Source organism: Dermacentor silvarum, chromosome 4 (genome assembly GCF_013339745.2).
Source record: "Dermacentor silvarum isolate Dsil-2018 chromosome 4, BIME_Dsil_1.4, whole genome shotgun sequence".
In the NCBI taxonomy this organism is placed as follows: domain Eukaryota; kingdom Metazoa; phylum Arthropoda; class Arachnida; order Ixodida; family Ixodidae; genus Dermacentor; species Dermacentor silvarum.
In genome coordinates this window covers 117,395,227-117,407,299 of record NC_051157.2, presented here as the reverse complement: position 1 = coordinate 117,407,299, position 12,073 = coordinate 117,395,227, and the positions used below count along the sequence as shown (strand labels likewise).

The following is a 12,073-nucleotide window of genomic DNA, read 5'->3' as shown; positions in this document are numbered from 1 at the left end:
CGCACAACTGACAGCTTGAAACCGCGTAGAAAAACACGTGCGCCGGGCATGCCGCCGATGCAGCCGCGTCGTCCGTCGAACCGGAAGCTACTAGCAGACGGCACGCCCCACAATTCCCTGCGATTCCTCGTTTTACGGGTCACCTATTGCCCCTGTCCTGCGCTAGCGTATTCCAACTTGCGTGGAGCAGAGGTAGAATACCCGGCTTCAAATCTGAAGGTCGTAAGTTCGAAATACTACTCCAGTCCACTACATTTTCAGGCAAGGAGTGGTGCCTGACACCGGCAAGAAAAAAAATGTTGCCGAGAGCTAGTGGGGCTATACTAGTTCAGGTGCAACCAAAGTAGAAAGACCCACTAAGCTTTATCAAAAAGTCGCTCCCTCACCGGAAGAGGAATTGACCTCCCTGGTGCAGTATTCGGCCACTACCTCCCTCGTGACTCCGACAATCGGCTACATACTCGATCTCTAATCAGCACTTTATTTATTTTATCTATACCTACTGCATACCGCAGATGAAGTTAAGAATTTTACATACAATAAACGAGATATTAAGCGTAACAGGTATCCATATCACAGAAATGCTTGTTTTGATGAATTACATATAACGATACAACGTATGTGTGGCGGAGTGATGCACCATGAATAGTTTACATACCGATGTTGAGCTCTGCAACGGCATTAACGAAAGATTCAACCAAACCAGAGCGAATGGCTGCTTTCGGTAGTTTGTTCCAGTAGACTAGTACGGCTGGATGCAAATAATACTTGTGAAAGTCAATGTGACTGGTGGTTCGTTTGATCATTTAACTTTTTTTTTCCGGTGCGGAGCGTAGTCCTCATGGGATCCTGTCGGTAATCAGATCTATATACATTGAAGTGTCCGTGAGAGAGCTCATACATAAATTTAAACCTGAATAGGACTCTTCGGCTGCGACTGAATTTCGGCTTTCATAGCCAACAAACTAGCGCACTGGTCCACCTTGAATAATCTGAGAGGAAGCCATACCACCATCATCCCGTCTCTCAACGTTACGGCCGTCATTTTTAAAAGCCAAGCTTTTCTTTGCGAACTCGCCGGGTTTCCTGAGCGTGGGTGCGGAGGCCGGTTTGTTCTCTAACCAAATATGCTAACCAATTACAGCGGAGGACGCGCGCCGCTGGGTTTCTTGCACCACTACTAGATGGCGTATCAAGAGCTCGGTGGCGCAACCCACCACCCCGTTTCAAAGGGCACGCTCACAGCATCGATCCAGCCCTGATGGATCGAGGGGGGGGGGAAGAAAAAAAAAAGAACCAGAAAGCTCGCCTTCGCGCATCCGCGGCGGCATTGCATTAGCCTCTCTACAATGCCTCAATAAAGCCTTCCGTGTCACTTTGTGCGGGCATTCAATAAACACAAACTCGTGTTTCGACTCTTTACGTATATATACTCACACAAAGCTTCGCCGTATACAGATTCTAACTCGCTGGATCTGCTGCATTTTCTTTTTTCATCACTCGTTTCGCCCGTGCTTAGCTTCTTCTCTTCCTCTCCTTTTCTTTATAAATCGCCAACTTCCAGCCACGTGAACCGCAACAAGGCGACAATGCATTAAAGTAGTTTTTGAATCGTTCGCAGTCGAATTTACGAATGACAGGCAGGCTTACGTGCTCGCCCGTCGTGCGAGAGTGGCTACTTGCGCATCACGAGCTCTCATCGCTCCCATATATCTGCCCGGCAAAGTACCTACTCCACATACAGCAGTGAACCCTATAGCTCTCGTAACCACGTTATCACATTTCCCACTTCCAACGTCCCCGCTCGACGCATTTCCTAGGTATCCACTATAAGCTATTCACCTCGCTATACCTTGGCTCACGAGCACGTGTTTTCGCAAAAGCAAAGCGCGCGTATTAGTCACCCCCCCACCACGTGAAGACAGCGTCGTAGTTTGAAGTGACAATCGTGGGTCACGGCCGCGGTCTGGGCGTCCTTTTTACGGAAGCCCGAAGCACGTTAGAAGGCCCACTGGCGCCAATTTGCTCCATGCGCCCAGTGTTTATAACTGTAATGTCAACGGACGCGGGCGAGCTATTCATAGGCGCCGGGGGTTGGAAACGGTCCAGTAAACGCGCGTTACTTGGGGTGCAGGTAGCGATCGTCGTGGTGGACTGCGTTATCTTCGGCGCTGCAGCGCCATTCTCTTCGACTTCTAAAAGAATCAAAAATACGCACACATGTCCCAAAAAATGGATAGTGTTTCGACAGAAGCATCGGTGATATGGAAAGAAGTGTTGCGCGCACAAATCGACATGCACACACACATAAAAAAAAGAAATGTCTTTAAAAAATTCGTTTACAAAATCACCTTGATGAAGCCTGAACGGTGGCATACATCAAATACAGCACTTTTGCAACCGCAGTTAAGTGACTGACATTCCACATTAAGCCAACAGACAACGAAGCCAAGGAAAGCATCGGGGGAAATTAAGTGTAGTTGAAATTGGAATGTAGAAAATAATGAAGAAAAGGGAAAGGATTCGAATCATAAATACGATATTTCTGCAGAAATTTAGAAATCTTTCTTTTTTAATTGTTTTAGTTGAAAAAAAATGCAGGTCTTTTTATTTCAGCACGCCAAACTGGAATTGCCTCCAGATATCTTGAATGTGCTCATCGATAGCTTAGCGTCTGCATTATCGTACTTTCATTGTAAATCAAAGAATCTTAATACATATTAAATGAACGTGACACCGAAATCCTGATACAAGGTGTAGTGGGTGAAAGCAAAAATATTACCAGTTTGTCGGGCGTTTGCCAGTCAGCCATTATAGCATATTTTGTATGCAAATGAGTTGTAAAAAACATAATTGAACAGTCAACACCGCTATGAAAAAACAAAGAAAACAAAATTCTGACACAAGCTCGGATCGTTGTACTACTTGAGGAAATCGATAGTTCCACGTCGAAAGTAAAACTTATGCGCTGCCAACACAATTTACGCCTCTAGTTTTTCACGTTTAAAGCATTCATTTGTACATATTTTCTTAACAATAATAGACGCAAGTAAACAGCAGCGTCTGAATGATAAACCCTATTCCACTTATCCGATTTCGAGGCCGAGTTAAAACCGAAACAAATGCCTCGCGCTACTTCGGAAAGCGCAATAGCATCGACAAGGCGAAATGGCGCTGCCCAGTGCTTGCGCGTTGCGGCGTTTGCGTGCTACAATCCCGTTCTGCTGGTTCGCGAAATGAACGCTGACGTGATGGGCCAAGATGGGTTTACTGTAGTAAAAAGACGAGGGAAATCAAGCAGAAAGCACGCTAAGCAGTTGCCCGCCGTTCATACAAACGAAGACGACGAAGGTCCAGATGAAGTCGCTTTGCTACGGCGCATCTCGGAGGCGGAAGCTGACCTTCAATCGTCGGCGTACTTTGAAAACTTTCTCAACGTACTTACGAAGCGCCTGTGCGTGTTACCTGGGGATACTAAAGTGCGCAGTATTGTTTGTTACGGCCTTGGAAACTTCTCCGCGTGCGTCAGTGCGAGATTCCAGCTTGCGCTGCTCATCTGTATTCGCCGACAGTTGTCCCCCGTTCCGGTGGAAATCTACGATCCTGTTTTCACGGAGAAGGAGCGGAAAGTACTCGAGTCGATTGGATTCACCGTGCCGGTTCGCAACGACGAAGGAAAACGCAGCGTACAAGACCGGACTCTTTTCTACATGCCGCATTGCGGAACGCCACTGTACAACAGCGTGTTGTGGGCTAACTGGGACGCGGATTCGCTCGGTAAGGTTGTCATCTTCGGCAACAGCTTCGACACCATGTGGACGAACAAGCTGGACGCTACCCTTCGCAGAAAGTGCGGTTTCTTGGTAAACGTGCGACCCGCCGTGCGCGAGTTTGCGATCGCGAACGACTTCAAGTACTCGGACGTGTTCAACGACCTCGCGCTGCACACTTTCGACGTGAGTCTGCTGCATGCGGATGCGTGGAGTTCGAGGGACGAGCCGGTGTACGATGGCGAAGACGAGATCATCTTGGCTCTCGAGAACAAGTGTAAAATTTGAGTGTTCTTGTCGTGTTGCGTTTGTGAGCTTCACCAAACCGCCATCGGTGTAAATAATGGTCATTTTTGCGCAGTAAAATGGTTGCACTGGACTTAGTGGTTGTTCATTCATTTGACGAGCTACACAAAACAGCTACGACACCACGCAAACTCAGTGACAGCGGCAGTTGCTTTTACAATCGCATGTGTGCGGTACCCGTCTCTGACCACGAAGATGCTCATAAAAAAATAAATAAAAAAAATAAAAAAAAAACAGACGAAAAAGAAACAAATTCGGAGTAAACTACTGCACTCCGTAAATGCAGAGCGCAATTATTCCACGGTCCCCTTGCCCCGAAAGTTGTCGAGATCGGTAATAACGCCGGCATAATCTGACACGCGAAGACAACACGAAAAAAAAAAAAAAACATTCCCCGTTGGAGAGTAGGATTTAGGGTTATGAGAGCGAGATTAAACGTTTATTACGCGGGTTTGGGAGCGGAGTTTCAGAGACGACAGCACGCTTGGCAACATACTATGGCATGATGTTACGTCGCACCATACTAAGCGGTTCGTTATGAGAAAAGGAAAGGTTGCCGCTATCTTCTACAGCCCTTGAGGGAGCACAGCAACTACGTCTGTTTTTCCCCGCTTCCGTTACAATTCACGCCGGTAGTACCGTAGCACGCCTACTACGGTGGTGTTGAAAGGTCACTGCACCACACTAGAACCACACGCTGTCATCCGCGCCGACAGCATCTGACGCCCAACGACGGACGCGACTCAAGCTCACGACGATGCTCGATTCGAGCAATGGTTCGAGATGGCATTTTATTATTTCTTTCTTCCTTAATTACGGTATCAATGGCCCCCCAAGCGAACGCCCGCTTTTTAGCCCCGCCTGCTCAAGGCCTTCGCGCTGCTTCCACTGCATCCACGGGGCAAGTACTATGCGCCAGCCTACCTAGATTGCCAGCCTGCAGTGCCCGTCTCCACGCGCGACGCGCAGTTGTGTCATGCGGCCTGCCCCTTGCCCGCAGTACCTCCTCCTCTCAGCCGGCGTGCGTCATGCGTCATCTCGGGCGAAGGCCGCTAGGTGGCTGCCGCGATCATCAGAGCGCCGCCGTGCCACCGTCTCGTCGCTTGCGGGAAGCGATGAGTCTCCGCTGCCGTGGTCAGTGACGAACGCTGCGAGCTTCGGGGTGCAACCGCTTCAGCCATGCACTAGCGGGCCTACGGTAGATCGGCAAACCTTTTGTTATTTTTTAATTCAAAATTTAGCTTTAGCCCCGCTCCCCCGTGCGCCCCGTAGCCGTTTTGGTGGAAGTGTTCCAAGCCCCGTAAACCAACCCAAGCCTAGCGCGGCCGACTCCCCGCTTCGCAGGATGGTGCCTTCACGGACGGCGTCTAAATTATTCGGTGTTTCGTTTGTGAGTCGCAAGATCTCCTCGTCGTGCAGTGACGCTCCTGTGTACAGAATGGATAACAGCAGCTTACGAGCCACCAGCCTCCTAAGGATTTTCGCCTGCGTCCTTTTGCTACTGGTAAGTGGTGCAAATTTCGCATCGCCGTCCCCTATTTGGCCTCTAGGCCTAATTTACGGTGTTACGACGGAGTTTTGACGGCTCCGTTTCGGCTTAGTAGCGGCACAATTTCGATGTGCATGAGCTTTCAGAGTGGACTTGTCACATGAGCGTACACGACTCGCTCGGTGCTTCCGCAGCAAACCGCACGACCTGTGATGATAAGCGACATAGCCGAGTCAGGCGCAGCTTCGCGTCCGGCTTTCTTTACTTTGTGACAGTTGTTGCGCGGTTGACAGTGTTTGCCTGACAAGCTTCTCGTAGTTAACACGGCTATTCAGTAGTGGTTTCTCAGTACTGATTTGGGAGCGTTCATGTCGGTAATTGATATTGCGAACTGTGCCGGCGTCGCTGACCGTATCATATAATACCGTATCGTTTTGAACCGGTGTTTCCTCTTGTGGCGTGTAGGCCATTTGTGGGGGATGTATTTTGCCGTGTAAGAAACAAGCATTACGTACTACGTATCACGAGCCGTAAACTAGCCTGTGACTCAGTCCCAGGGGCTGCTTGATGGTGGGACAGCTGTCTGGTTTGCCGCTGTAGCAATGATCCAGTGGCGATCGATGGGGCTAGTTTGCTTGACGCTTCTTGACCTAACTTTTCTTTTTGTAGTCAACGTGGCCGGGTCGTCAACCGAAACGCGTTACCAGTTCTATTTACAAGTAGGCACGACGTATTTACCGTTGGCTAGCTTTACGAAAGGCGGCCCTGCCCCCGGATTTTTGTTTCTTTTTTTTCCATTTTTCTTTTTTGCGAGCGTTCCTGTTGCTTTGACAATGTGCCAGGCGGCGGGAAGCGAACACAATGTTCTCTTTAGCGCATGGCTGGACGGGCTGTTTGATGAAGTGTCAGTTGCGTTGATGTCACGGTGATTTCGAAGGTAGGGGGGGGGGGGGGGACGTGCAGCGAATAAGAGCCTACGAGGAATTCTTTAATAAATAATTCAGGAGAAAAACTTTGGGGTACCAGGAAAGTGGTGTCCACTGCGCTTGGATGGGAATTGCCTCATATATAGTCCTGGCACATTTATTTCGTTTTAGTTGAGCAAGCGGGTCGTTCATGAACTGGCCAATGCTGGATGAACTCGTTTCGGACCAACGTCTGGGACAGCTCCAACATCACGCACTCCTTCACGCTAATTATCTTCGCTTTTGCTTCATGTTCGCGGATTCACATTTGGCATTTTCCGTCGTCGATTCTGTTCGACCGTCTGGTTTCTCTGGTACGCTTTCCAGGACAGACGCTGCGCCATGTTATACAATTTGAAGTTTCTCGCCGAAAGGCACGCGTACTGCGCCCCTAATTTTCCTTATTTAGAGCGTTGGCCTCGCGGAGGCATCGCTGGCGTTACTGCATTCATTCAATGTGGGTCGCGTATCACGATCCGCTGCTTTCCTTACGACTGAACCCGTAGAGATAGCTCGCAGAAACATTTCACGTTGTACTTAATCGGCGTCTGTTTGTATGCGCAATTTTGTGAGTTATACCACGGTCCTTCAATACTTTGTATGGTTATAGTGCGCAGTGCGCTCGGAATGATCTGCCGAGTCAATGACGGGAAAGTGACAAGTAATTAAGTTGGTGCCCTTCTCACTCATCACTAGTGCATTTGTACATTTGAAAAATGTAGCAGGCCAGAAGACTTCAGTAGGGGATACAAATATATATTGTACAACGGAACTTGCAAGGCGCAGATTGCCGGACCCTAGTTTAGCAGTGCCAGAAGGTAATAAAATAGCTAAGGTAGGCGGCTTTTATTTCTATGTGTAAAGCATAAGGGCAGTGTTCTCGTAAAATGCTTCGTTTTATATGCTATTCTGTGTGCATATTGTCAATGCTAGAGCGCTGTATAACTGTTTCAACGGATACGTCCACGTATTGTCATCGTAATGTTCCTGCTGAATTAAAGAAATGCTTGTCTGGAATGCTAAGATGAAGGAACGAGGGTGCGGAAGGTAGAACACTTGCGACTGCGGTGAGATACGTGCCTGATTAGGGACCTAGCCTCTCCTCTGAACGGATGGACTAGAAGGCGGAGCTGGTGATAACTGTAGTAGTAAGATAACACCAGGGGTTTCAGCACGGGGGTCCGAGTTCACAAAAACGTTCTGCTTACGTAAAAGGGATCCGCGATTGGCTGACGCACGCCTGGCGATGTCATTATCGCGCGATTCGATAACGGGACGACGCACCAGGTGCGTTGGCGAATCACGAGCCGCACTGCTTACGCAAGAGAAGGGAACCCGGGCCGCCCGGGGGTGGCGGTTTTGCAGCACAACAGGCCGGTTTAGCTTGTAAGTCAAGGCCGGCTATTGATCCGCACGCAGCTTCGTCGCCCTCTCCCCGGAAAAAACAAAACAAAAAATCACTCTCCGCACGCTCTAAAATGCAGTTATAGCAAATCGCGAGCAATCTCGTGTGCTAGCCGCCTACAGGGTGGTTCGCGGTGTGAACAAACCCCTACTCAACGACGAGTCCCATCGTCTTCTTGCGTGTGTAGTACGTTTCGTTGCTCGCTTGTTTTTCACCTTCAATTTTGTAGCTCAATACATCAGCGTTCACGCAGTGTACGCAGTGTTAGCTAATTTGTTGCTGTATATTGAGAAATCCCGACATGCATGACAAAATTGGTTATTTTGGTCGTAAAAGTAGTGAAGTGTTAGTGGTCGTTGTTACGGCTTCTAAAACTCTCATAAGCGGAGCCAGTTTAGCGTAAAGTGTACCCAAGCCTTGCAGCAACTGTGCGTGCGAGTGGAAGTGAGGATTCTTCCAAGTGGTGATCGAGCCAGCCGGGCAGGAAAATAGTGTGTTTTTTGCGAAGGCGCCAGCGGCTGGTTAAGGGTTGTCGTAACGTTATCGTGCGTGATAATGTTACGCTAGCGCAATCGCGCAGACCCCCAGCTCCGCATAAGGCAGAGTCGTCATGTAAATCGCCTAAAAAATTCTGAGCCCGAGTATCCCAAAAGCTCTTGCGCTAAAACTGTTCGTAAGACAAAATTCCAGCTGGACGTATTACTAGCGAAGGCCGACCAGCCATTGGCGAAGATCAGCTATGCAAATGAAAAGCTTCGGGAATTCTGCCTCTGTGGCTTTACTTTCCAAAACCACGGTCCTGATTGTGAGACACGCCGTAGTGGGGGACTCCGGATTAATTTTGACCACCAGGGCGCTCTTTAACGTGCGCCCAACGGAGGTCAGCTGCTACTGATGATGATGATGATCTATGCGGCCTTCTCCTTTGTATCGGGTGATCAACGAGATTTAGGATCTGGCACTCATGAGAAGAATCCGGTTTAAAAGAAGTTATAAACACAAAACTGCAAAGTGTTAACTGGTTTTGTCCTGCACCGGCCGGCGGATAGTTGCCACATCAAACTTGCAAATTTCCAAGCCCTATCAATAGCTCAATACGAAGCGAAGTCTGCCAAGGCTGATAAGCTGCAGGAGCGACCAGAAGTGAGCGCGTGCTGGCAAGCGTGCATGTTGTCGTACCTTAAGTTTCACTTGGTTATAGGCTAGTTGAGTCTTCAAAACTATAGTCGAAATTAGCGAGACCCGACGGCTACGACACCGATAAGAAAGGTGGCCAAAGTTCAATTCCTACGTGGGCGACCGCGGCCCAGCGTGAGCAGACGATAGTCGGCTTCTTCCGGGAGTGCGTATAGTTATTATCGAAATTCGAAAGCAGATTTCCCCATATACTTCAGCCTGTTTATTAAGCTGCGTCCATAAATATGCACAGTAATAGGAAGAAGCGCACCGATCCAAACACTCTTCTTGATGTTAACTATTGACCAATAGTAGCCGCGTATGGGAATCTGCTATATTACGAAATAAGCGTCCCGAAAAGAGTAAGGAGCAGGCTTCTGTTGAAAAGAGAGCGTTTGAGAGAGAGAGAGGGTAACTTCGCGCTCCGCTTGCGAGCTCCACGCGACGCGTGCACGAGTGCCAAACTTGGCTGAGATGTTCAATGCAGCGTATGCTATCTGCGGACTGTGTTTTTTCACCAAGCCCGAGGGGTGGTTCAGGGCCCCCTTTAATTTTACGTCGAATTACGTACACGACGTGTATATTCCTTTATTATAATGGGCCGCGCACTATTTTTTGGTCGCGGATGTGCACAGCGAGAGGAGTATCTCTAACCATAGCCTATGCTCTAACCTTCGTAGGGTTGGCTCCTGTATGTATGAAACGGAGTATAAGACCGCCACTTTAAAATTTCGAACCAGCCAGTCGTGTATGCAATGTGTACTTCTTTCAGTTTGCTGGGCGTGCATGCCTACATCCATTTCTTCACTCGTTCGGGTCCCTACTATGATTTAAGAGATAATGAACCCCTTACTGTATCAAAAGCTATAAGGTGTTCTCGTAATTAACTTGCCCATCACGCCAGTTTCACAAAGGCGACGTTACGGGCATATCGGCGAGATTGCCGATATGCTTGCCGGCTCACTTATCGGGCGTTTGAAATATCGCGCAGGTCCCGCCTTCCCACGGCCGTGTCATTATGCGACGAAGTTCATTATCGATGTACTTTTTTTGATCTGGCCATTGTTCTGTTGGACTGGAGCAGTTCTTTACGCAATCGGAGGCAGCGGGAATTGCAGCCTTGCGTGATTTGCTGATAGAAAAACTGTAGCACTCTGCGATAACTTACTTCATGTGATTCGGGATTTTAATGAGAGCTGATAGCTTGATAACTTAGAGCTGATTTAGAAACTTGCGAAACCGAGCGCGCAATTTGCATCGTCCAAATGTTAAGGGCCACACTCGGCTATGCATGCAACCGCTCACCCCGTTGTCGTAAACCCCTTGTCACCTAGTGTTCGCTATACCGGGTGCTTCAAAAAATAGTTTTCACGCGAAAGCGTCAAATGGACCATTGAGCAAAAAGGCCGGCGTCTGACGTCTGTCAGTAGGAGCGAAACGACACCTAAACTCTCATTGCCCTTGGCTGCAGCGCCACGTCACGAGAGCGCCTCGACGGAGTTCCCGTTGGCTGCGATTTGACGTCACAAGCTGCGCCTCGATGGAGCAGAGCGGGCGAAAGGGAACACCTGCTGCCCCGATAGGGCGCCAGGTGTTGCGTGAGGGGAGAGGGCTATCGCCGCGACGCCACGTCACCCTCGCTCTCGGCACGGGCGCTCCTCGACGAAGGCAGAGCCAACGCCTTCTAGATATCAGGCCTGCCTGTGCACTCTGCTTTATCACGCCATGCTATACTTGGACCGAAATTTCCACTGTCAAGCCTGGCGTGACGAAAGCGGTGACGTCAAAATTACCGCGGCTTTCTCCGGAGCATCCCCATTAGATTCTATGGCAGTCGGGCGAGGTAGCATGACGTCATGGATCTAAGTACACAGGCCTTGCGCTGCCTAGGAGGCGTTTGCAGAGCGGGCGAAAGAGAACACGTGATGCCACAGTTGCCGCGTTGGTAGCATGCGGCGTTGTCACCGCAGGCTGCTTGCTGCTAGCTTGCTGGCTCGGGCAGCACGTATACCGCTATGGTACATTACTCGCAGCCCAAAGCTCGTAAGGACCGCTCAGCGGCGTTCAATTGGACATTAATGCTTTCCCATTCACAACTCGTAAGTGCATAGGTGTCCTCGGAATTTTTTAGCTGATTGCTTTATGCCACATATTGCAGTATGCGAATTGTTTCGAGGGGTTCACTCCCGAAGTGTGCCACGAAATCCATTGACGTTTCCGTTATTTTTGTGCTTCAACGCATAAAACGGCGTCTTGCTAAAGAAATTAAGTGCCACAACAGTGCATGTTTACGGAAAAAATTTGACCCCGCATATCTCCAAAGCAGTGCCTCCCTGAGGATCCGTTCCAAGTGGATATGCATTTCAGTCGCCCACTACATTTCGTATAAATTGCGACGTGCTACCTAAAGTAATTAGTTTAAACTTAATCATCGAAAGTTTGTTACTTCGTCAATTGTGCAAGTAATATCCACATCTTCGAGTAATCCAGCTCAAAGATTGGAATTGTGGCATATCTGCCCCAGGCAACTTCTAAAGATTATGTACTAGTCACGCACACCCCTGGTTATAAATATAGAGCTGGTTAATCATAACGGCCGTTGCATCTGAGGAGACGGCTATATATATAGTTTGTGCGAGTTGCGACGCATACGATAGTTTAATTTGCGCTTAATTACACCGGGGAATCGCAGCTCACGAGCGCCAACATTGGAAAGAAGCAGTTATTGGCGGTAATTCTGCCATCAACTCGCGGGAGCGAGCTTATTTTTTATTTTTCTTCCTTCCTGAAGCTTTATGTCATCGCGTTGAAAGGCCGGCATTGCAAATCGCCGGCAATCAGCCAGCGCGTAATTTACCTGTTAACTGAGTGCACGTCCGATTCGGCTCGGCCTGAAACGGTACGTCGCGCTCGGAATAGCTGGCAACAGCGCAACCCAGCACGTATCTCTGATTGGTTAAAA

At 49.0% G+C, this 12,073-nt stretch overlaps 2 protein-coding genes across 21 annotated transcripts in view; both read left to right on the top strand.

The window, feature by feature from the left end:
* Positions 1 to 3,163: 3,163 nt before the first annotated feature.
* Positions 3,164 to 4,149, top strand: LOC119450566 (SRR1-like protein). Its single transcript, XM_037714066.2, has one exon. The coding sequence runs from the start codon at positions 3,237 to 3,239 to the stop codon at positions 4,056 to 4,058; it is 822 nt and encodes a 273-aa protein (XP_037569994.1). The 5' UTR covers positions 3,164 to 3,236; the 3' UTR covers positions 4,059 to 4,149.
* Positions 4,150 to 5,138: 989 nt separating this feature from the next.
* LOC119450564 (NPC intracellular cholesterol transporter 1-like) overlaps positions 5,139 to 12,073 on the top strand; it is a 168,376-nt gene continuing 161,441 nt past the window's right edge. For 17 of the 20 annotated variants that reach the window (XM_049665981.1, XM_049665979.1, XM_049665967.1 and 14 more), the window contains exon 1: positions 5,139 to 5,580. Coding sequence is in view for 19 of the 20 variants with exons in the window: in XM_049665979.1 (XP_049521936.1) it covers positions 5,422 to 5,580 (159 nt within the window). In the remaining variant the exon portion in view is untranslated. The remainder of the gene's footprint in view (positions 5,581 to 12,073) is intronic. The other 3 variants (XM_037714062.2, XM_049665966.1, XM_037714061.2) reach the window with 1 other exon arrangement.